Source organism: Leucopleurus acutus (genome assembly GCF_964270905.1).
Source record: "Leucopleurus acutus genome assembly, chromosome: 15".
Lineage (NCBI taxonomy): Eukaryota > Metazoa > Chordata > Mammalia > Artiodactyla > Delphinidae > Leucopleurus > Leucopleurus acutus.
In genome coordinates this window covers 28,061,822-28,086,786 of record NC_139157.1, presented here as the reverse complement: position 1 = coordinate 28,086,786, position 24,965 = coordinate 28,061,822, and the positions used below count along the sequence as shown (strand labels likewise).

The 24,965-nt window shown below is 41.1% G+C and overlaps 1 protein-coding gene across 2 annotated transcripts in view; it reads right to left on the bottom strand.

The window, feature by feature from the left end:
• Window positions 1-17,079: 17,079 nt before the first annotated feature.
• AHI1 (Abelson helper integration site 1) overlaps window positions 17,080-24,965 on the bottom strand; it is a 210,435-nt gene continuing 202,549 nt past the window's right edge. The window contains exons 26-27 of one of the 2 annotated variants that reach the window (XR_014326800.1): window positions 20,018-20,190; window positions 17,080-17,318 (exon numbers count right to left, since the gene is read on the bottom strand). Coding sequence is in view for 1 of the 2 variants with exons in the window: in XM_082856087.1 (XP_082712213.1) it covers window positions 20,188-20,190 (3 nt within the window). In the remaining variant the exon portion in view is untranslated. Of the gene's footprint in view, window positions 17,319-19,897; window positions 20,191-24,965 lie in introns of those variants that run through there. The other variant, XM_082856087.1, reaches the window with a different exon arrangement.

Here is a 24,965-nt window from a genome sequence, read left to right as displayed (position 1 = left end):
ATGTAAGCTCCTTGAGAATTTAAAGAAATTTTATAGATTTTCAATATTGGATTTTTAACATCACACTTCCCAGATGATGTGCTAACGTTACCTAAATCTTTGGGAACAGGGTCAATCTATACAGTAAAGTGTGATGTGAGCTCACAGGGAAGAGGATAATTCTATCTCGGTGAAGAATAAAGAATGTAGAAAAATAAGTGCACAAGGACGGTGAGTTGACAGTGATCTGAAAACCATACTAGAGAAGGCAGAGGAGAGATTAAAAAGGGGGCCTGAATTAAGAACAGGATGGTAGTGCTGGAAGGGATAGGATGAATATGTGAAGGATGATGGCACTGGTCGGGGTTCAGGTGCAAGAAGCAGTGACCTCTCTAGGTATTTCAACCAGAAAGGAACATAATATAGGGAATTTAGTTTTCTCCAAACTTTTTGGAAGGACAAGAGAAGCAGACTCTAGGTCAATCTCTAGGAATGAACACAATTGCAGAATGACCCATTTGGGAATTGTACCCCTGCCTCAATAAGAGAAGTGGGGAATCAAGAGGACACCTTCAGATTTCAGGAAGAGTTTCCCCTACCTGTGGCAGGAGCTGCTGTCACTGCAAGTAGTGGCTCTAGAGCTTTGCGGTGCTCGTTCCATCTGCAACAGCAAAATGTACATGCCCCAGCCCATACTTTGTAACCCTCATTACAGCAAGAGATGGCATGCTGGAGCACAATTAGACTTGCCAGCAGAGACTAGCATAGAAAGATAACTTCCACCTCATTTCTGCCTTCCAGGTATCACATGAGTGCATCTCACTGATGAAACCTAATTACATTAAGAACCAAGTACCATGCCAAGCCACACTGGGGACAAAGGCAAAAGACAACAGTAATATTGCATTATATTTTAATTTTTAAAAATACTTCATTAAGATTATTTATCTTGATTACTAAGGTTTTCAATACCCCCTTAAATATTGTGCCTGAGCTGCCTTACCTAGCTGCAAGGGAGTCTTAGAAATATAATTTTTAGCTTTCCATCCTCTGCTGTCCTGAAAGCACCCTGGAGTAGGTTGGGATGGAGGCAGACAGTCATCTGTGACCATTCATTTTATGTGTCAACTTGACTAGGCTACGGTGCCCATTTTTTGGGTCAAAAACCAGTCTTGATGTTGCCGTGGAGGTATTTTTTAGATGTGACTAACATTTAAATCTTTGACTAAAGCAGATGACCGTCCATAATGTAGGTAGCCTCATCCAATCAGTTGAAGGCTTTAAGAGAAAAGACTGGGGTCACCCGAAGAGGAAGGAATTCTGCCTCTACAATTTTGTGAGCCAATTCCTTAAAATAAATCTCTCTCATATATTTATAATATAAAAATATATTTATATACATACACATACACACACACAACAGTAATCTCTCTAGGTATTTCAGCCAGAATGGGACATAGTGTAGGGAGGGAGGTGGGTTCTTTCAAATGTTTCTGGAATGGCAAGAGAAGCAGACTCTTACACATATGTACAACACATCCTATTGATCCTATTAGATCTGCTTCTCTGAGAACCTTGACTAATATACTTGGAGGAGGTGGGGATGGAGGCAGAGAGCAGGTTCACTAGCTCTACCACTATTGAAGTAGAAGAAACAATACTCAGTTGTAGTTTCACTGTAGAGGGAGGGAAAGAGAGAAGGGGGAGACTATGTTGATTCCAGGTTCCCAGTATGGGTGACCAGCTGGTGGCCCAGACCATGATAAGGAAGATAGATACACCAGATAACCCCATGAGAAAACAGAGCACATGCTCATCATCCTTAGAAGACACAGTTTAACATCTTCCAAATGTAGCCATGTTCCAGTGCATGAGATCCACCCCATGCATGTCACAGGTGGCCTGGAACAGGTAATTTGGTTGTTTGATCACTTAATTGTTTCTTATTCCTTCAATAAATATTTAAGTGTCCACCAGTGTCAGGTACTATCCTAAGCTTTGGAGGTACAATGGTGAATGAGAGATGAGTTTACTTCTTTCATGATGTATTCATTCTAATTTAGGAAGAGGTGATAAACAAATACACAAATGAACAAAGGAAACAATTCCAGATAATGACATATGCAGTGAGGACCATGAAACAGGGAAATGTGCTGGAGAGTGACAGGAAGCGGGGGTTACCCCGGACGTGGTTATTTAACTTGAATACACCTGGAACCCTTTGAACGTAGGGACCAGACAGCCTTAGGATGAGGGGAGAGCTGAGCTGCTGTGTTCGTCTCCAAGCCAGAATGAAAGAAAAGAGCTCCAGGCCCATGTGATGAGTTATTACAGGGACCCAAACCACAACAAAAGTGTCTGTGATGCACTCTTTGGTTCCCCAATGCTGAAGAGGAGAAGATCGTAACTGAATGAGCCTGTGTAATGGAGATGCCAGCTGGATGGCAAGGCCTGGGCGCAGGGCTGCGTCTAAGAAGAGCAGCATGAGGATCCCCCTTGAGACCAGAGGCTCCCTAGAGTGAGGGTGATGCCTGGAGGTAGTTGTATTCCCAGACCTAGCACAGTGCTTGGCACATGGTAGGTGCTCTATAAATATTGGCTGATGAATCAAGGAATCCCTTGGCTGAAGAGGGAGGGAGTGACTACAGCAGAACCAGGGAGCCTTAGCATTCTGCCAGATTTGTTCCTTTTTATTTTTTCTAATATTTATTTATTTATTTGGCTGCGTTGGGTCTTAGTTGTGGCACACGAGATCACTGCGGCACGCGGGCTTCTCTCTAATTGTGGTGCGTGGGCTCTAGATCTCGTGGGCTTAGTTGCCCAGTGGCATGTGGGATCTTGGTTCCCCGACCAGGGATGGAACCCGCAACCTGTGTCCCCTGCATTGGAAAGCAGATTCTTAACCACTGGACCACCAGGGAAGTCCCTCTTCCAGAGTTCTTCACACTTGGGAGCAGTATTTGCCTCTCTCCATAAAACAAGTCCCAGAGTCTCCCAGGTGGGAAGTTAACTGGCCAATTGACTGCAATTTTGTCCCCTTGATTTCAGCCCTTGCTGTCCCCTAGGGGACTTGCTTTTAATGCTCCTGCCGAAGTATGGTCCCAAATCCTTTCCTTAGATTTGTCACCTTGGCACAGCTGAGAATTCACAGGCCTGGGCATTCTTGAAGGTTCATTAAATGCTCTGGGAGGAATATGATGCATAGTTTTCTCATCTTTCTAACCTGCTGACTCTGGTGCCACATACTATGCAGAAAGGCTACTCAGTTCTAGTCCCGAAAGATGGGCACAGTTTCACAGATGACATAACCCAGCTCTAGGCCCAGCTCCTCAAACAGAGATGACTGAATCTTACTCTCCTTCCACAATGAAGCTAGTATTTGCCATTAAGATAGCACTGCCAGATCTAGCAAGTAAAATACGCCCAGTTAAATCTCAATTTCAGAGAAATAACATTTTTTTAGTATGTTTCAAATATTGCATGAAACATACTTACAGTTAAAATGATTTTTGTTGTTCATGTGAAATTCAGATTTGACTGGAGGGTCTTATTTTATCTGGCAAAATAAGACCTACTTAAGACCAAGAAAGAGATTTTTAACTCTGTCACTTGCATAAGTTTTTTCCATTAGATCCTTACTCTGGGTTCCAGCCCGAGGTCTCCACACCACCCTCAGGGGTGTGGTGGTGTTTTTACAACTGTAAGTGAGTTCTCCCTTTATCTGAGACCCTACCTACTTCCAATTCTACACACACAGGGGTCCTTGCCTGTCTGGACAGAATCACAATATCTGAACATACAATGAGTATATCAGCCACACAACAGAAAGTATACATTCTGTCACAGTTTTCTCTAGTCAGCATAGGAGAACTATGTACTTTTCATTGGGTTAGTAAACTCAGTCTCCCAATGACCATGTCCCCCAAAATCCCGAGAAGAGTAAAGCTTCATGGACAGTTGGCAGATACGCAGACAAGAACGCTTCCATTTCTCGTACATATCAGGGCATTAAATAGTCAGCCAACCATATGACATGCCTAGGAGCTATTTTTAGCTCTGTTTTAACCTGTTGAACTCCGGATAGCAGCTCTGTATTTTTATCTAATGTTATGCTTCCTTTGAGGCAACAAGTATAGGGCAGTGAGGTTAAAAAAAAAACAACAAACTAACAACGTTCAAGAAAACAATCTAAAATAAGCACCTGTGTAGTGATTATAAAAATATACAGATTTCCTTTCCTTCTACTGGTAATGTTGAAGCCCACACATCTGTGATGTGTCTGCATGTGATGCTCATCTAGGCACATGCTTCTTTTCCATTTAACCTTTTAGGTCGTATCTGTTAGATTTCTCCCCTCCCCCTGTCACGTGATCAGTGCAGGATTTGTTGCTTTCTCATGTTGAAGCACAGTGATAATTCTGTTTAACCCTTAATTCAAATATAAAGGGTAATGACCATAGGTGTCATAATGAAGTATGTCCAAAGATTAGCTGGAATTCCTGGTTCTGGTTCTCTTACTAAGTCAGGCTCGCCAGGCAATGCCTACAAGTGCCCTTAGTCACTTTCTCCTCTGCTTAATGGGCATGACATTGTCGGTTCTTCAACTGATTGTAAGTTCAGTGAGGACTTGGACCTGGCTTTATTCACTACTGTAATCATCTGCTCGGCTGCCACAGAGTGGGTGGCTCAAGCAACAGAAATTTGTTTTCCCAGAGTCCTGGGAGGCTGGAAGTCCAAGATCAAGGTGTCGGCAGGTTGGGTTTCTTCTGAGGTCTCCCTGCTTTGCAAGCAGATGGCCATCTGCCTTCTCTCTGTCTCCTCACTTGGTCTTTCCTCGGTGTTTCCTTGTGGGTCCAAATTTCTTCTTCTTATGAAGACACCAGTCAGATTGTATTAACACCCACCCTAATGGCCTCATTTTAATCTAATTACCTCTTTAAAGGCTCTACCTCCAAATACGGTGCTGGGGGGTTAGGACTTCAACATATGAATTTTGGGGAGACACAATTCAGCTCGTAACAACCACTGTATGTCCAATAACTAATTTAGAACCTGGTACATGGTAGCAACAGGTGTTTGTTGAATTAATACAAGAACCTTGAGAATATCTTTGGTGAGGCACGTCACTTAAGCTTCTTGTATGGGTTAGTCCAGAGCATTCAATTTTTTTTTTTTTTTTTTTTTTTTTTTTTTTTTTTGCGGTACGCGGGCCTCTCACTGCTGTGGCCTCTCCCATTGCGGAGCACAGGCCCCGGACGCGCAGGCTCAGTGGCCATGGCTCACGGGCCCAGCCGCTCCACGTCATGTGGGATCCTCCCAGACTGGGGCACGAACCCGTGTCCCCTGCATCAGCAGGCGGACTCTCAACCACTGCGCCACCAGAGAAGCCCATAGAGCATTCAATTTTTAAGCTTCTTTTCTACCTACACATTTTGCTTGTCATTGATTGTGCAATGGAAAGTAATCCAACCCATGTAAGATTTGTGACATCCCGCTTCCATAGAGATGAGGCTGCACGGAAGCACATGTCTCCCACTGGCAGGCGCAGAGACTGTCACTTCCATGTCGCATTTGCCTGCTCCCTGTCAGGCTCACGATGGTGGCCGACTGTAAACGTAGTGGCGGTAACGAGTCTCCCCCAGCTGTCATTCCCCAGCCCTCCTCCCAGCAGATGCTTAACCTCACCCTGTGGAGGCATGCATCTCTCTGCTTCTATTAGTTTCTTCAAATTGGGAAGAAAAAAACTATAACCCACCAAAGATCTCCTGCTACTTCTCTGGGGAGAATGGGCTTCTCAACAACATGTCCATTGTCTGATCTGAGCTTTGCTCTACTAGTCTTTCAGGGAAAGAAAAAAAAAAAGAGCCCCAAAACTTTGATCCCTGGGGAGGTGAAGCGGAAGTTGATCTTCACCATTAAATTTTTTTATAGATAGCAAAGTCCATGCTTCCACCTGCATCCAAAGCAGAGGCAGCTGGCAGAACAAAGCACCAGAGAAAAATAGCTGACCAGAATCTCTTAAATTGCCCATGTACAGGTGCAGCTTGTTTTTCATCTTGGTGGCAGTCACTAGTGATTGACAATGTTTTACCCAGAGGACTTAACCCCTTTTTCTCCTGAATGAACCGGAGTCAAGCCTTATGGTTTAGAAAACAATTCCTACCCCTACCCCTCTCTCTGTTCTAAAGAAGTTCAACACAAATGAATGGCAATAGTACTTCGAACCAATGTTAACCTTCAGTGAAAGATTGAAACAGTTTCAGACAGAAGTTTTGAAAAATTATCCCTAAGCCTTTCCAGCTTGGATGCCAAGGCTGAGACACTCCTTTTGTATCGATAGACCCTCAGAGACGGCGCTCCATGGACGCTCCTCCAGAATGGGGATGATACTGTGTGTTGAATTCTCTAGGTGTTCAGTAAGTCTTAAAGTACCTGACCTAGAAAACCAATTCCTGTTTGCCCTCAGCTTTTTTTCCATCACCATCAAACAAGTTATTTTAGAGACTGTGCAGCAGAGAGAAAAGATACTGAGACGCAGTCCAATTTTAAAATTTCCAAAGATGGTGAACGGGGCAGCCTCGCCTCACCAGTTCTGTGCTGTTGTGTCTGTTTCCCCCAGAATAACTCGCACTGTACCTCACATGGAGTCACTTTTCATTCTTGTGCACAAGGACATTAGCCATTTGGGGAGTCCCCCAGGAGGGTTGAATTTGTGTAGAGTCCAGACAGCCATCTGCATGGTGCTCTCTCTGTCAGTCTTTGGAACTTGCATGGTGGATGGATTGAGGGGTCACATGGGGACAAGGGAGTCTTTAACAAACAGATGAGCAAGCAGCAGCAGGGCTGCATGAATAGCTCTCAGAACCTCCACAAGAAGTTCTGAACATTTGGAATGAGGCCAAGCGCCAAAGAGAAATTACCTCCTAAACATTGAGCCCTCCTAGTGAGAAGGGAAGTTTATTACTGCTGATTATAAGTTAGCACTTCAGGGGAAGGCTCCAGAGCCCGGGGGTGGACCCCTCTTGATCCTCAGCAGGGCCCTGAGCCAAGGGAAAGCGATTGTTAATAAAGCGATGGTATATGATGGATCACAGAGCTTCACGTTCTGGTAGCTGCATTATGAATCACCTCCTCTTAGCACAAGAAACCTCACAGATGAATATTCTTGACCATTTAAATGCCTGGAACACACGATAACATGAACACAGAGCATACTCTCAATAACTCTCACAGCCATGGAGCAATAATTTGACTTCTGAATGGAAAAAATGACATGCAGACAAGGCTGACACTTCCTTGAGGGTCTTAGTAAATTTCCAGTTATCACACATGCCCAAGAGGCTTCCCACTCTGGGTCGTTCGCCTTTGAAACGAGTGAATGCTAGGTTAAGGGCATCTGTCCAGATGTTCAGGTCTCCATACTCAAGCCAGTTAATCTGGAAGTAAAATAATCAAAGGAACTCTGGGGCCCGGGAAACCAATCTATCTCATTCATAAATCAAAACTTTTGTATGAGTCTTGATATGTCGATGTGGCCAAAAGCTATTGAGTTTAAAATTTTTGAATTTTCATTAATTGTTTTGATCTTAGACATGGATAATAGCTGCTAGCGATTGTGCATGAAATAAAACACCAAGATTATGCAGAAATCATAGCCTCAGCACCATGGAGATAATCTAATGAGGCAAAAGCTTGGATGCATGTCAACTTAATCGGAACAATAGGTGCTGTCAAGCAGACAGAGATACTGCAGGAAGTAGTGCCTTGGAAATGGCCCAGTCTAGAATCAGGCGGCCTAACTCCTCTCCTTGTGAGTTGATAGCGGGCACATGGAACATGCTTCTGTTTCAATCTAATTCACAGAAACTTCTGCGTCAGCGGTGAGAATAAACGTTAAATTCTACTTCATAATTTACTCCATTCTTTTGGACTTACATCACCACTATAATCTGGAAGCAGAGACCACACAGGCCCAGAGTGATCCACGGGGCAGCTAAGCGCTGGTGACCATCTTTTCACTTTGGACATTCATTCCACGAGGGAGAAACACTTTCTCATTGCCATACAGATTCTCACAGATTTACGCACAAGGGGTTATATAGAATGCTCTAGACTTTGGATATTCTTGGCCTTGGGAAAGAAAAAAAAATATTTTTTTTAAGTTTGTGAAGGTAATTACCATTATTTACAGTACTGAGGGCAAAGCCCCACCCTGGGCTTGAGGCCAAGGGATCTCAGACTAGAGTGTATCGAGGTGAGCCAACTCCAAGACAAAAGCACAATTATGCTCACATAAAAACCAACACCGGTGGCAGCGGGGTGAAGGAGACACCCGCGCAAGGGGGAGCTGTGTGTAGGGAGGGGCTTGTTTTGAAGTTTTGCATAAATCTTATAAATTTTTTCCTCCATGGTCCTGGGAATGAAGATTCTGCAGAGGTTTTCATCCTGGGTCTCTTGTTAAGCTGTGCCACAAAGAAAGGGACTTCCTTCTTACTTGATTTGCCAATTTATAAAACTGAACTCTAAATGAAAGCATTTCGGTAGAAAACGGGAAATGTTGTGTAAGGTGTTCCGAAGCTTTCTTCATTTCTTGGCAGAAAGGAACTCAAGCAAATCGAAAGAAGATATCTTTATTTTTTAAGCCCACCTCACTTTACCCTCCTTTCTGATTCACATCCATTTGTCCACTTAGGAAAGTATTAAAGCAGTGGCGTTAGAAACAGCGTTGCCACAGTCTATCTGGTTCTCCAGTCAGAAAATAATTAGCGACTACCTAAACACTCACACACATTACCTTCTTGTTAAGCACGCCGTGTTATCTTTTTCTTCTTGCCAGATGATTATTTGGCTGATGCTGTAAATCAGTGACGAAGAAAGCCTGTGATGGCAGTTTAGACATGCCTCGAGGTCCACTGGCACTGCAAGGAAATGGGAAGCAGTGACGGGGAGAACTGAGACCCACCAGGCACCCACACGTGGCCTGGAATGGCTGAGCACCCTGGTCACCAGAAGGCAGGCTCCCTAGCTCGCCTGCTGCACACGCTAGTTCAGGAAGCTGGATTTTCCCCTTCAGTCCGGAGGAAAATGCTCTTTGGGAAATGGATGGGGACACGTGAGGTCCTCGGGCTGTGACCTCAGTGAAGCGCAGGCTGAAGACGTTTTGGAGGATCAGCCTGCCTCTTGCCACTGCACGTGCCAGAGGCTGACACCTCATAGAACTCGAGTCACCAGTTCTGCACACCCAGCTCTTGACTTCCTGGCAACCTTGAGGAAAGGGGAATTACAGGTGGGCTGGGCTTGAAACACTGCTATGGTCCCACCTGAGTTTCAGGTGCCCCAGGGAGTCCTTTCAACCACCTGGAATTGAGGCTGTTTCAAAGTACAGATGCAGTGTGTGTTTGTCTTGCTTTTGTTTGTGCCTGAATACAAGAACCAGCTGGAAGTCAGGTGTGGGGCACTGCAAACAATTTTGGCTGTAAATAGAGAGAAAGTAAGAGTTTAAAAGCCAGGATGGGTGTGGAGGGGAGGGAGTGAGAGGGGAAAGGAAATAGATTTACTAGAGGAAATAGAAAAATACACAGAAATTTGGATTGGTGTGACACCGCTGCATAATTTCCATGATCTGTTAATATCCCTACCTACATTTCACCCCCAACTTATCGATATACAGAAAATAAGCCTTTGGACCTGTGATCTGCCTTGTTGAGTATTGAATGTGCCTATTATGCACCAGGCACTAAAGGTAACATTGGGAATAAATGATGAAAAGATATTGTCTCTCTGCAAACGGCAAGTTAACACTTATGAGATGGTTGCCATGATGATGTACACGGGCCATGATGACATAAAGGGCCAGCTATGTCTCCTGAGGGTGGTGAACGGAGACTAAAGAGGAAACACAAGAAGGAAGACCTTACACAACCCTCTTCTTCACCCCAAACGCAACCCTAATAGACACAATTCTTACAGGGATGTGAAATGCATTGGTGATGGTATTTTATTATTCATTTCTTTTAGACTACGGTAACGTCTCCGTAGCACATAAAAACTGGAAAGAAAACATTTTTCTTAAATGCTAAAGGTTGGTGTGACTATTTCAATATGAACCTTTGAGATTCCTTTTTTCATTTTACTTAAAAAAATTTTAGTTTTATATTGGAGTACAGTTGATTTACAATGTTGTTCGTTTCAGGTGGACAGCAAAGTGAGTCAGTTATACGTATATCCATTCTTTTTTAGATTCTTTTCCCATATAGGTTATTACAGAATATTGAGTAGAGTTCCCTGTGCTATACAGTAGGTCCTTGTTGATTATCTATTTTATATATAGTAGTGTGTATATGCTAATCCCAAACTCCTAATTTATTCCTCCTCCCACCTTTCCCGTTTGGTAACTCTAAGTTTGTTTTCTATGTCTGTGAGTCTGTTTCTGTTTTGTAAATAAATTCATTCGTATCATTTTTTAAGATTCTACGAATAAGTTATATCATAGGATATTTGTCTTTGTCTGACTTACTTCACTTAGTATGATAATCTCTAGGTCCATTCATGTTGTTGCAAATGGCATTATTTCATTCTTTATTATGGGCGACTAATATTCCATTGTGCATATGTACCACATCTTCTTTATCCATTCATCTGCTGATGGACATTTAGGCTGCTCCATGTCTTGGATATTGTAAATAGTGCTGCAATGAATATTGGGGTGCGTGAGATTCATTTTTGATCAAACTATTTTGTTGATGACTGTTCTGCAAAACACATTAGAAATTTGGAAAATATTAAATGTTTAACTTTCTTACGCATTTCTAAAATAACAGAAAGTCACTTTTTTTCAACGGTGAGGGGAAGAAGCATTTTAAAAAGAAGCCATTTCATTTTAAAAGAACATACAGTCTGTAGTTTGGCAAACTCAAGGGCAGTAATTTAGTAATTAAGAGGGGAATTTTGGAGTCAGACAAACCAGAGATATAAATCCTGACATCCCGACTTACAAGCTGTGTGATCTCCGACATACAGTGTTACCTTTCTGAACTTCAGAGTTTTTGTTTTTAAACAGGAGTAATGATAATGGTATCTACCTTGTAAGCTTATTTTGAAAATTTAATGAGATAATTATGCACATAAAGCCCCTGACAAGGAGCCTAGTACCTACCCTGTGCTCAGCAAATGGTAGCTATTATTAAAATTAGTCTATAATCATGAATAATTATAATAATAAATACTTTCCCTTTCCCTGCTAAATTATGACTATGCATAGGACAAAGTGAATTGGAATAATGATCATTTTTTGTGAGTGAACTTAATGGCTACAGCCTACTAAAAAGGTTAAATAAGTTTTTGAGTGGAATGATCTGATAGTGCTGAAGAATGATTTATTTAAGAGGATAAATGTCAAAATCACATTTCCCTGGCTGTGTAGATGGCATGAGTGTCACAGTAGGGTTACCACAATGGCCTGCATTTCTCAAGAAGCTGACCAGATTAATGTTTATATTCAGGAGTAGTTGCAATAATCCTAAGGAGAAATAGAAGATCCAAAGTTGAAAGCACATGAGTAAAAGTTAAGGGTGTTCAATAACATCTGTAACATCAGTCCCACAGAAATCTGGATGCAAAGTGTCATGACTCCCAGCAGAACCCAAGCTGAGAACTGTCGAGCCTCATCCCTCTACACCAGGCAGCCAGGTCTATGTGTGATTCACAGACCTCTGCCTCGGGGGCTCTGGGGGGCTCCTGAAACTTTCTGTGTAAACACTGCTGGGCTGGATATTGGTCTTGCTTAAGACCAAATAAGGTCAAAGAATTGTTAGAAGCTTTTAGATATTCTTTAGGTGATAAAAATATAGGGGATGAAAATGACTACATTCATTTACTGGCATAAACACATATAGCGTGAGGTGGTGAATTCTTACAATTAGATGCTTACACTCAGGCATTGTGATATCGTGGAATTTGTTTATGAATCTAGGAATCTTTTCTCCAGAAAATTATTGAAATTTTAAGAAAAAAGTGGTAAAGATATCAGATTCACAGGCAATGGGGTTAGATATACAAATTTTAGAAGGCTTTTGGAGGATTTTTACCCTCAGATGAATGGGAATGTAAAATATTATGCAAATCAGATAGATACTCTTCCAGATAGTTTGCCTCAATAAAAACAGTTAAAGACATGAAAGGAAGACTACATCCACATTTAAAGATTGTGTTTTTATGTAAGTAAAGTGTTGCTCAGAGGGCACTGGGGGCTTGGATAGAGGTAGCCAAAGTCACTGTCAGGATGGATCCTCCATCTTGGATTCCCAGTTTCAGGAGCAGACTGAGATGGGTCAGTGATGGTTTAATGTGGAATTCAGTGAATGCCACTGCTGATGTCAAGCAGAGAAGAAGGAAAAAGGGAGCCAGAAAAGAAGAAGAAAAGGGGAGCGTGTGAGAAAGAGAAGAGAGAATGAAAAAAGACAAAAGACAGCTGTGAAGGCGCGGTAGAATGACTACTGACATTTTCTTAGATTCCTTCCTAAATGCCCTAGTCTTACTGGGCATTTAAGATTTTTAAAAAGATTAAATTCCATTTGAGAATATCCTTTGATATTGAGCACAAGCACAGATTTATAAGAATATATATAAAACTATATATAAGAACTATACGTCAATTTAAAAAAGCGTTATCTCAGGCACACAAGAAATGTTAAATAATACATTGATCAATAGACTGTCAGTTTCAATGTCATGTGCTAAGTAAGTGTCTTTATAGATATTAGGTATAGGACACTGTGAGAATACAATTATCCATGGTTAGTAATTAAGAAAGGAATCTTAGTGCATGTGTTATTTGAGATGAAACTTGAATGGAAATATACTTGGCAGAGGCTTTGGGAAAAGGTGTCTTCAAGTCAAGAGAATAAGTCAAGGGCTTGAAGCAGCAATGGTCCCTGGAGGGCAGTAGTATGGTCTCGCTGCAGTGTGAACAGAGGACCTCCACATGCAGTCATGACATGGATGAACAGAGGGGACAGATCAGGGAGGTCTGTGCTGTGCTCTGTGGTTTGGACTTTCAGATATCAACCAAGTTTCTTACTTTTGCTGTCACTTCCAAGGTGACTGAATTTCATTTGAGAGTTTCCTGTGATATCAGAGAGCACAGGACTGAATTTCTAGGAATAATTGTTAAGCAAATAGGAAAAACTCACTGGATTTAGTAAGAGTGGATGGGAGTACCAGTGAAGAGTTTTAAACGGGGTGTGACGTGGTCAGGTTTGCATTTAATGAAAGGTTCTGTGGTACCTCCAAGTTAGTTGATATAATGAAGCTTTACGTCAAATGGGAATTTACTGCCCTTTAATAGAAAATGTAATTTATTTGGTAACTTGAATAAAAACTGTTTGGCTTCAATATACAACGCACAAAATGATTTTGTTTTACTTGATTTGTGAAAAGGTTTTGAAAAGGGACTCTGGCATTTTCTGCACATCTCCTTCTTCCTCTGTCTACAAAATACAATAAAAAAATTTTTTTACATGTTTTTATTTGGCCTCTGTTACAACTTTACATTTTAAGTTCTTGTATTTAAAAATATATTTAAATATAGGATGGCAGCAAAAACAAACACTTTATAGCTGACTACAGGAAGAGATCATAAATTGATCCGAAAAGACCCACATCCAAATTAGTGTTATTATATAATGTTGCCTCTTGTACAGGGAACATATTGGCTTTCCATATAACTTATTTCCACAGTTTTCAGATGTCAGTGATGGGTTTTCCTGGTTGGAAAGAACACAGCACTGGGAGGAGGACAGCTAGACGCTGATTAACAGTTATTGGGCAAGTCACTCAACCTCTTTGCGACTGGTTTGAAAAATGGGGGACTTTTCTGTTTAACAAAGATTGTCATGAGGCTCAAGTTTAGTAATGTATGTGGAAGTCCTCTGAAAACCACTGTGGGGTGATGGTGGCAGTAAACATGTGGCAATTTCAAGGTGAAACACAGAGTAGAAGAGTTGAGGCTCCTGGTTCAACTGTCCACTCAGCTCCTGCCCACTGCTTGGCAAACAGGCTTTCAATAATCAGCTGGTGAATAAATTGAAAGCGATCATACAGGCTTTGAAGAAACATGAAAAGTGTTAAAGTTATTGATGATCTTTAACTATAAGGATATATTTAGGCAAGCTGTCAGTAACTCCAGCTATTGATACGTAAATAGAATCAGTCCTTATCTGTATCCAATTGTCAACATAGTAAAAAACCAAAAATCAAAGAAAACGACCTCTTGTGCGTGCACCGAAATGTCTCTCTCTGGACTCTCTGCTATCACCTTATACTTTTCCTACTTTCAACCCTCACTCATTCAAATTCACCACTTATAACAACCTAGTGTTAAAGGGGAATTTACCTGAATGTAGACCACGCTCTATACGGGATGTTATTCTTAGTTGTGTAGGAGGTTGAAGAAGTTTAGGATTTTTCAAGAATTAGGATTGAATAATTCAGCTTTAAGGTAACTGAGAATGTTACCTAGTAAATAGCAGTAGGAGTAGAAGGTGGGGTCCTGGCCCTGGATTCTGTGACCCTGGACAAGTACGAAAAAGAAGGGTCTTCCTTTTTATGTTTTGATCTCTCTCTTCCATTTCCAGAGTTTTACATAGATGAGCTCTGAAGGGAACTTTTCCAGTGGAGAGGAGTGGAAGGATACAAAAGCATTCCTACATGGTCTCTTGCTCACTTTTCCCCTTGGGTTATTCAGTTTGGGGTTCTGTGGTTGCTTTTCTCTAAAACTTAAGCCCAAGCAACAAAGTTCTCTGGTCCTCTGAACAGAATACATTTTCAATAGCAAGGATAAAGGGAAAGACAATCACTGGAGAAAATACAAAGAGCATCAGGTGTTTACAGTTAGCCTTTGGCAACTGGGCTGAAACCACTGCCCCTTGCCTGCCTGGCTCCTCACCTCTGTTTCTGCTGAGCAAGACCCATCCTATTCTTTACCACCTGGAACCTTTCCCTTCTCATGAAAACTTCCAGATTCAAGGTTCCCACTCTCCCTTGTGTCCTCTTGTCTGTAGTCCGAGGAACTCCGACCTTCCAAAGGAAATGCGCGAGGCTGTGGACATTGATATGCTGATTTCATTTTTAGGGGCAGAATCTCTACTCCCCCAGCAAGAAGGAGGCTTGCTTACTAAGGTCCATCCTTAACACCAAACACTTAACACCTGTATCAAATTACACACATCAGGTAAAGAGAGGGTCATTCTTTCACATCGATATGAACTGACAAAGAACTTACTGTTATACAGGAAAATCTATTTTGGCAAAAAAAAATTGACATATTTTTTCTTTCTCTGTGTTGCAGCAGGGATCATTTCTGTATTTATCTGTGCTCTACGTTTGCAAGATGGCAGGATTATGGGTTCCAGGAGAGAATGACACACAGATGGAGAAGGTGGTCTTGTGAGTCTTGCTTACAGGGAGAGGATGTGTTCGAGAGAGAACTGCCCTCAAATCTCCCAGGAGAGACTCCCATCATAGCTACAACAGGCATGCATGCCAACCTAACGATATCATCCCCTACCCAGGGCCGTCCCTCTTCAGGGAAAGACTGCGCAACACAGAGAATAGATTAAACACTCAGCTCAGGATCTTTTCTATATTCTAGACCTTCTTTATTTTGGAATTAAAAAGTGACAGATTTGTCCTTGGCTACGGGACACTCTAAACAGAGCTATATTCATGTTTGAAAGAAAAAAACTACCTTCACTTCATGGGACTGTAGGATTTGCAGCAACTCTAGTCTGTCTGTCGCAAGTGTATTGGATGTTTCAGTTTGCCAGACCTGTCATGAGAAATTAATTACAGGATGTTGCAGAAATGGCAAAGCTCCAGCAGCATCTTGCATAGTTTAATATAGCCCCGTTTCCCCATTTCAATGTATTTGTGGTTAGATAAATCCTCAGAAATTTACAGCTGCTATAGACTAGCTTATTATGTACTCTGCCTGCACACATGATAAGTATAAGAATTTGATGTTCTTAAAGTGCATAGATTTCACTGACATTTCTTTACCACGATGGAAATATTTAGTTGCTAAAAGTAGCATGTGCAGATACTTCTGAACATTAACTTCTTCTGTATAACAGGCAGGGATGTTAAAAACATCACCGTGCTTAGCCATCTTCCACTTACTTTAAATCGAATAACTGTAGCTCCGGAAAAAGTTGTGTGGAGTGTTTACATAAAATGGTCCCATGAACAAATTAAACAGAAAAAAAATTAACTACTGATTCTCAGTTGAAATCACTGAAAAACTGAACCGTAGTGACCACGTTTTTCTCCAGGGAACCTTCTTCCTTTGGTCTAGCGACTGCTTTTTCACAAGCTTCAGTTGTTCATTTTTGCTCCAGCAACAAGCTATTTTCCTCGCCTTCCTGCTTTTTCCTCCTTTTGTACTTTTTTTTTTCTTAACTATAATTGTTCCCTCTCAACAGTAAATCAGCTCGTTCCAAGCAACTTTAAAGACTGGCAATATATGTTTACTTATATAATTGCTGTATAAAAAAAAAAATCCTACATTTTCCTCTACCAAATTCTTTCACAATTCTTCACAAGGATCCAAGTGATGAGTTAAGAAAAAGTGAACTAGAATGAGTAAAAATCAGATTGTTTAGTACTTTTAGAGATGAATGACATTGAAGTATATATAGTTGGACCATTCTGACACAAGTAATAGAACATGTGTTATGCATGGTTATAGATGTACTTACTTATGACACCCTTCCCCTCTTTAGATTGTGAGTAGATAGTAAAACTGTAGATTCTTAGCAGTTTTATCCTTCCTAACTTTCTGAGACAATCAAAATAACCCATCCATAATCAGAATGAATTTGAGGTGTTAGAAGAGCAACTTTCGAAAACAGGGGGCTCACAACATATGCTTGATGTAGATGTGAAGAGATCATTAGAAAAAAAGCATTCTTTGTGTTTACAAAACAGATGTTTTTATGTTATCCAGTTCCCGCCTTAAGTTAAAGTATTCCCTATTCACTTTAATAATTAGAGCAGAAGGATATGATGAATGAAGTACCTCATTACCAAGTTTGCTTTCCGGGTCTCTGCAGAGAGTAGCTGTCTGCTTTTGCCTAGCTGGTCCATTGTTAACCCTAAATGATGCTGACATTCAGTTCGCCTGCAGATAATTGGGTCCATCCACAGACTGAGTTTGCCACTCAACAGAGCCTTTTGATTGACGTGACTCTTGATGTTTTTATTTTCTCTTATGTGACTGGGATACTGTTTCTTGAATAAAATGTTACTGTCCATGTGTTAGTTTGAGTCCACAGAATCGATTCCTTAAAAAAATGTAAGAATTAGAGTATGGAGTAAAGATTTTGCAAAACAAATATGGGGTAAAGACATTATCAGTTTTTTTAAAAAAAATTCACTCAGATATGGTATTTCATTTTATGTAGGTCACGGCTGCATGGAAGACATATGAGATGTTTCTAGTCTCTGAGTGTGGTTGTACGTTCATCAGGTTGCTTCCTTACTCTGTGTGGGCTGGAGACCAACTCTAGGTGCTACTGGCTCACTGCACCCAGCACCTGAGGTGGGTGGGGACCTTTGAGATGCCCCAGTGGAGTATGACAAACCTCCATGGACAGCAAGCAACACACTGACCGCGTGCACTTGGACAAGTTGCTTAACTTTCAAAGCCCCGGTTTCCTTATTTGCAGGGCAGGGAAGATTTTATCTTCCTCCTGGGTTTGAAGTGAGGACTAAATGAGGTCATGTACATAAAGTGAAGATTTTGGGAATCTCTTCTGTAGTCAAGTCCAATGAGGTAGAAATCAACAAATATAGAGCTTCAAAAGTTGAACTAGTGAAAAATGTTCCCATAATCTACTTAACAGATATGGACCTCAGATGGAAATCATTGAAATACGTATAAAAGTATAAGGTCATGAGTTTTTTATAGTTTCTAGAACTTTCTAACCCTCTAAAAAATAGTTGTGAGTTAAATATATGACTAAAATAACATGACATATAAAGTTATAAAATGATAAGTTATTTCCCAGATAGTCTTGCTGAACTTCCTAAAGAGAAAATATCTTTCTCTAATAAAACTTTTCTGTAACTGAAAAATAAAATTAATGTCAAGTATCCATTTTTTTTTGGAAATAAACCTTACGAAAGGTTTCAAAAGTAGCAAGTGTTAACCATTTAAAACACTGATTTCATATTTAAAAGGTGCATCTTAAACATGAATTTGCATTCATGGTATAAAATATTTCAAGTTTTAAATCTTTTTAAAACTTGCTTTTTATTCTAGCTTTGCAAATCCTATTCATTGTATAGTTTTGATACTGAAGAAACTCGAATCTTCAAGACAGAGTAGAATCAATAATTGGGAAATTAATTTGTAAGAATGACATTATTTATTATCTAGAAAAGATAGTGTCAAATTGCTACTTGTTTGTAGAAAAGAGACTATAAAATGGGATAGAATTCAATAATTTTAGGATAAAAATAAAACAAAGTTAATTTATTACTAAGTAAATAGTCTGATTTCTCTGCTTGATTATAATTTGGACTTATTACTTGGAGGGCACTCCTGGTCTCCCCCACCCCATCTCATCTTAGAAGGTGGTGAAGATTATTAATTAATAATAATTAATCTATTCACAAACATAACCCAAATCTTGCTTTGTCAACAGGACAAAAAAGAAAAGAAATGGGCTTTGAGTAGAAACAACTTTTCCTGGTGTTTGCCTCAATTGTTATTTTTGCCTTCAGTAGTTACAATATAAAAATAACCCTTTATTTTTCATATGAACATTGGGATTTCAGCAAATGTTTAGCTCCTCTGACATATTATTTTATTATCATCTTGATTTAAAATCATTTTGCAACTTGCTGAAATTCTTTGTAATTAAAACCAAAATCAGAGAATCTACACACATCTCAAAACTATGAGCTGAAACTGCAGAGAGTCACATATTTTTATTTTTTTCATTATCAAGTGCATTCACAAGAAAGAAAAAACAAGCCTGTACAAGGGTGACTCAAGCTGGCTGGGTCCAGCTGTACCTGAAGCACAGGCGTGTGCATCTAGAACAGGGGAGCTTGGTACTATCGGAACACATTTCTGTGCTAATGGCTGAGGGCTTCAGCAGTCATCAATGCCACTCACCACTTTCAAAAATGCCCCCCTCCCCCCAAGTTCTACACAGCAGGGGCAAGTTTACCAATTTTCATGCCTCTACAACATGTGCAGGGGTAAGAGTCAAATATATTTCTACTAGAAGATTTTTCACATCCGGTATACATCTGGGCAAAATTTACACCTCAATGCCCAACACTGTTTTTCTCACTTCTTACTTTAATGGAATCAATTGTCTAATTTGGTAAATAAGTTTTCTAATTTTATATTAGTTTTGACCTTCTTGAAGTTAAATATTTTACTGACAGACTTAAAATCACACAGTTTTAAGAACAGTCAAGTGAAAAACAAAGAGATGAACTTTCCCATTTTATAACATCTCACTTCAAAATATATGGTCACATAGTAATGACACTGTTACTCTGGAACTAAAGAAATAAATAATTCAATGTAAAAATTTAAAAACAAATTTAAAAATTTAAAAACAAAAATTTAAAAACAAGGTAAACATTTGTTACCTTTTAATGCCTTTCTTACTTGGACCATTTTGAATACACAAAATCCTGAAGCTGCTTATCTTTATTTTAAATAAAGTTAAATTTAAATAGCAGATATTTCATATTCTGAGTATATCATCACACACATAACCATATTACAGATATAATATTAAATGATTACTTTATGGACATCCTAACAATGCAAACACTTTTTCCTCATATTTGCTGTGTGGCAATTATGGTTTTTCTTTATTGATTTTTCCAAGAATGGTAATGTAATTTTGATGCAGTTACTAATAAATACAAGTACCAATACTTTGATCAACAGCAAACACAATGGTTTATAACAATTAAGCTTTTCAAAAGGCCACATTTATTTTTCCACCCATACCTTGCTTCTGATTTTTCTAGATTCTTTCATAAGGATAAGAAATAGTAGAGCCTTCCTTTCTTCCTGGACATCTGAAATTTCTGAACTCTGAAGAGAAATTCCATTTGGTTTAATTTGTCATTTCATTTCTGTATATTTGGTTCCTTGCCCCTTCATTCTTCTTCAGCTCTTTACTAGGAGAAAATGACACAAAATGTACTAAATGAACTTAAACAATACCTTCTAGTTACAACAAATCTTGGCATGCCCAGGCAACAGCACAATAAAACACACACACACACACACACACACACACACACACGACCAAAATACTAATTTGTCTTCTTGAACATACTTCTAGTTTAACTTCTAGAATTAACTTCTAGCTTGCCTCTTGAACATACAGTTAAATTAACATCTTTTAGTGTCATCAGCAGTTGCTAAAGGCCTGATCCAGCACTGACTAGTTAACTTAAGCAAAAAAGAAATACATTTCTCAAATACAGACAATAAGCACTGCAAACCCTCAGTAACTTCCAGAAATTAAGTGCAGGTAATCAGAGTTTATAACATTCTTCATTCACTGGAAAAAAAATTGTCATGGAAGATGCTTCAGGTTAGTGACTGGAAAGCATATAGGCCATTTTATTAAACAGCACTCTTTCATTTAGTCTATGGCTATGTCTTCTTTTAGAAGTGAGTAAACTATTATAGCTTTTCAAATAAATCCAAAAAATGGTATGTGGCATTTTTGATTGACAAAGGTAGTGATGGTTAACTATGTACCTAGATGCAGCTTTGAAATAAAACAAATTATACCATGAATAAAAGTCAAGAACCAATAGGCAGATGAAACAAGATGTTGCTTCTTTAGAGACCATGTAGTAAGTACACCAAAACTAGAGGGTGATAAACTAGGGGTTGAGCCTGAAATTTTTTGATGCAATCATTTACATATCAGTGATGAGTATCTGGACTTACACAAAACTGTTGTTGTCTTCCTTCTGAACAGAAAGGGTTTAACATTTGGTTGCTCTTAGAAAACAACTTCAATCTAAGGATAATGGCAATCTGATTAGGTGGTGGTCAATTCCATTGATCATTCCTGAGAAAAGTAGAGGCTAGAGCATCATGGCAAAAAAGGATGTGCTAATAACCATTCCCTAACCCTAAACCAGAAGGTTAGGGAACATCTGTGCCTTAGGGACAGGCCCAATCTTTTACTTTTTAAATTTATTTTACTGAAGTACATTTGATTTACAATGTTGTGTTAATTTCTGCCGTACAGCAAAGTGATTCAGTTATTCATATATATTGTGTGTGTATACATATATATATGGAGATATATATATATATATACATGCACACATTCTTTTTCATATTCTTTTCTGCTATGGTTTATGGCCCAATCTTAAATAAATGGTTGTACTGCCTTTCCATATGAGGGAAAAAAAATCCTTTGTCAGTCCTTGTTTTCTGATTTAAAATTTTTTAAACCAGTATTATATAATATATAGAAGCCCCAAAATGTTTCAAGTGAACATGCTCACAAACGCAACTAAGGTAGACTATAAAATGGTACAGCTATGGAGAGGTAAGGTACAATCTCACCAGGGGCAAAAAAGGGCATCATCCTGTCCTGGTGTGTATATAGGTACAGCATATAAAACTTGCCTCAAATTAGGGTCTGACAAAAGTCGGGAAGGAAAGGCTCAAATGGATGCTGAGCACAAGTCACCCAGAGACCCTATAAACGGCTGCAAGGAACAGCGAGGAAGGTAAAGGACCTTAGAGGAGTAATGAGACAAACAGGGTGAGAGGAGGAGTTTATGAGAGCGGTAGGACGAAACCAAGGAAGTAGAACAGAAAAGGGAGGGAGAGGAAGAGAACAGCTGGAAACGAGTGAGATGGATCCTGCACAAGACAGTAGGACAAGTTAAATCAATCAGACTGAGGCTGCATTGTGAGAAGTAAACACAGGAGCCAGGAGGACCCTCAAGAGAGGGAACCTGAAGAGAAACTTAAGTGAAAAAAGTAAAGTAGGCAGTAAAGATAACATATTTAAGGGAAATGACTCAGACTAAGAAGAGGAAGGAACACTGAATACAGAATGACAAAGACTATCTATGAAAGGGAGAAAGGGGACAGAATAAAAGGAAAAGGAGAAGAAACTTCCAAGTGCACACCTTGGACAAGGAACAGCCCCCTTCTGACAACAGGGAACAAGCAAGAGGGACACAGCAGCACGATGATGGCTGCTGACAGCACAGGGACCGAACACCAAAGAGGCAGCAGAGACTTGCTGACAAGGGAAGAGATGTCATCTAAGTAAGACACCAGCAGGAAAACAAACCCAGGTTTTCTCTGTGGTATCTCCTCATAAAGTATCCCCGTAACATAACAGAGGGAGAGAGTAACAGAGTGAGGGCCGATAAAGGCAAATCATGTGAAAAGAGAAAGGAAAATCTCACAGCAGGATTTTGAAAATGAGTATGAAACCAGGTTAGTGTTTGTGTGTATGGTATGTGTGAAAAATAAGACTCCTAAAAATACTGGGCCCTACTCCACAAGAAATTCAATCCAATGGGTATTCCCTGAAGTTTTACTATGTGGCCAGACACCAGGCTAAGTACTGGGGAGAGAAAATGTGAGCATGTTATAGCCCCCGCCCGGCAAGTACTTACCATTTAATCAGAGTTAAAAGGCAAAGCATGAGGGACCTTCAAGATGGCAGAGGAGTGAGACGTGGAGATCACCTTCCTCCCTACAAATATACCAGAAATACATCTACATGTGGAACAATTCCTACAGAACACCTACTGAACGCTGGCAGAAGACCTCAGACCTCCCAAAAGGCAACAAATTCCCCACGTACCTGGGTAGGGCAAAAGAAAAAAGAATAAACAGAGACAAAAGAATAGGGACGGGAACCTGCACCAGTGGGAGGGAGCTGTGAAGGAGGAAAGGTGTCCACACACTAGGAAGCCCCTTCGCGGGCGGAGACTGCGGATGGCGGACGGGGTACCTTCGGCGCCGCGGAGGAGAGAGCAGCCACAGGGGTGCAGAGGGCAAAGTGGACAGATTCCCACACAGAGGATCGGTGCCAACCGGCACTCACCAGCCCGAGAGGCTTGTCTGCTCACCCACCGGGGCGGGCGGGGGCTGGGAACTGACGACTGGGCTTGGGTCGGATCCCAGGGAGAAAACTGGGGTTGGCGGTGTGAACACAGCCTGAAGGGGTTAGTGCGCCACGGCTAGCCGGGAGGGAGTCCGGGAAAAGGTCTGGACCTGCTTAAGGGGCAAGAGACCACTGTTTCAGGGTGCGTGAGGAGAGGGGATTCAGAGAGCCACCTAAATGAGCTCCAGGGACGGGCACAAGCCGTGGCTGTCAGCACGGACACCAGAGACGGGCATGAGACGCTGAGGCTGCTGCTGCCGCCACCAAGAAGCCTGTGTGCGAGCACAGGTCACTATCCACACCCCGCCTCCCGGGAGCCTGTGCAGCCCGCCACTGCCAGGGTCCCGGGATCCAGGGGCAACTCCTCCGGGAGAACGCATGGCGCGCCTCAGGCTGCAGCAACGTCACGCCGGCCTCTGCCTCCGCAGGCTCGCCCCGCACTCCGCGACCCTCCCTCCCCCCCCCCCCCCGGCCTGAGTGAGCCAGAGCCCCCGAATCAGCGGCTCCTTTAACCCCGTCCTGTCTGAGCAAAGAACAGACACCCTCAGGTGACCTACACGCAGAGGCGGGGCCAAACCCACACCTGAGCCCCAGGAGCTGTGCGAACAAAGAAGAGAAAGGGAAATCTCTCCCAGCAGCAGATTAAATCGCCACAATCAACTTGATGTACCCTGCATCTCTGGAATACCTGAATAGACAATGAATCATCCCAAAATTGAGGCGGTGGACTTTGGGAGCAACTGTAGACTTGGGGTTTGCTTTCTGCATCTAACTTGTTTCTGGTTTTATGTTTATATTAGTTTAGTATTTAGAGATTATCATTGGTAGATATGTTTACTGATTTGGTTGCTCTCTTCCTTTTTTTAAATATATATAGACATATATATACATCTTTTCATTTTTCTCTTTTTGTGTGCATATGTATGCTTCTTTGTGTGATTTTGTCTGTATAGCTTTGCTTTTACCATTTGTCCTACGGTTCTGTCTGTCCGTTTTTTTTTTCTTTTTTTTTGTATAGTTTTTGGCACTTGTTATCATTGGTGGATTTGTTTTTAGGTTTGGTGGCTCTCTTCTTTCTGTTTTTTTCTTTTGTGGTATGTGGGCCTCTCACTGTTGTGGCCTCTCCCGTTGCAGAGCACAGGCTCCGGACGCGCAGGCTCAGTGGCCATAACTCACGGGCCCAGCCGCTCCACGGCATGTGGGATCTTCCCGGACCAGGGCACGAATCTGTATACCCTGCATTGGCAGGCAGACTCTCAACCGCTGCGCCACCAGGGAAGCCCCTCTTTCTTTCATTTTTTTTAAATTACATTTTATTTTTTTATTTTTTATTTTAGTAAATTTATTTTATTATATTTTCTTTTCTTCTTTCTTTCTTCCTTTCTATCCCTTCCTTCCTTCCTTCCTTCCTCCCTCCCTCCCTCCCTCCCTTTTCTTTTTTTGTCTCCCTTTTCTTCTGAGCCGTGTGGCTGACAGAGTCTTGGTGCTCTGGCTGGGAGTCAGGCCTGAGGCTCTGAGGTGGGAGAGCCAAGTTCAGGACACTGGTCCACAAGAGACCTCCCGGCTCCACGTAATATCAAACGACGAAAGCTCTCCCAGAGATCTCCATCTCAGTGCTAAGACCCAGGTCTGCTCAATGACCAGCAAGCTACAGTGCTGAATACCCTATGCCACCAGACGTGGCCCTGCCCACCAGAAAGACAAGATCCAGCCTCATCCAGAAAAACACAGGCACTAGGCCCCTCCACCAGGAAGCCTACACAACTCACTGAACCAACCTTAGCCACTGGA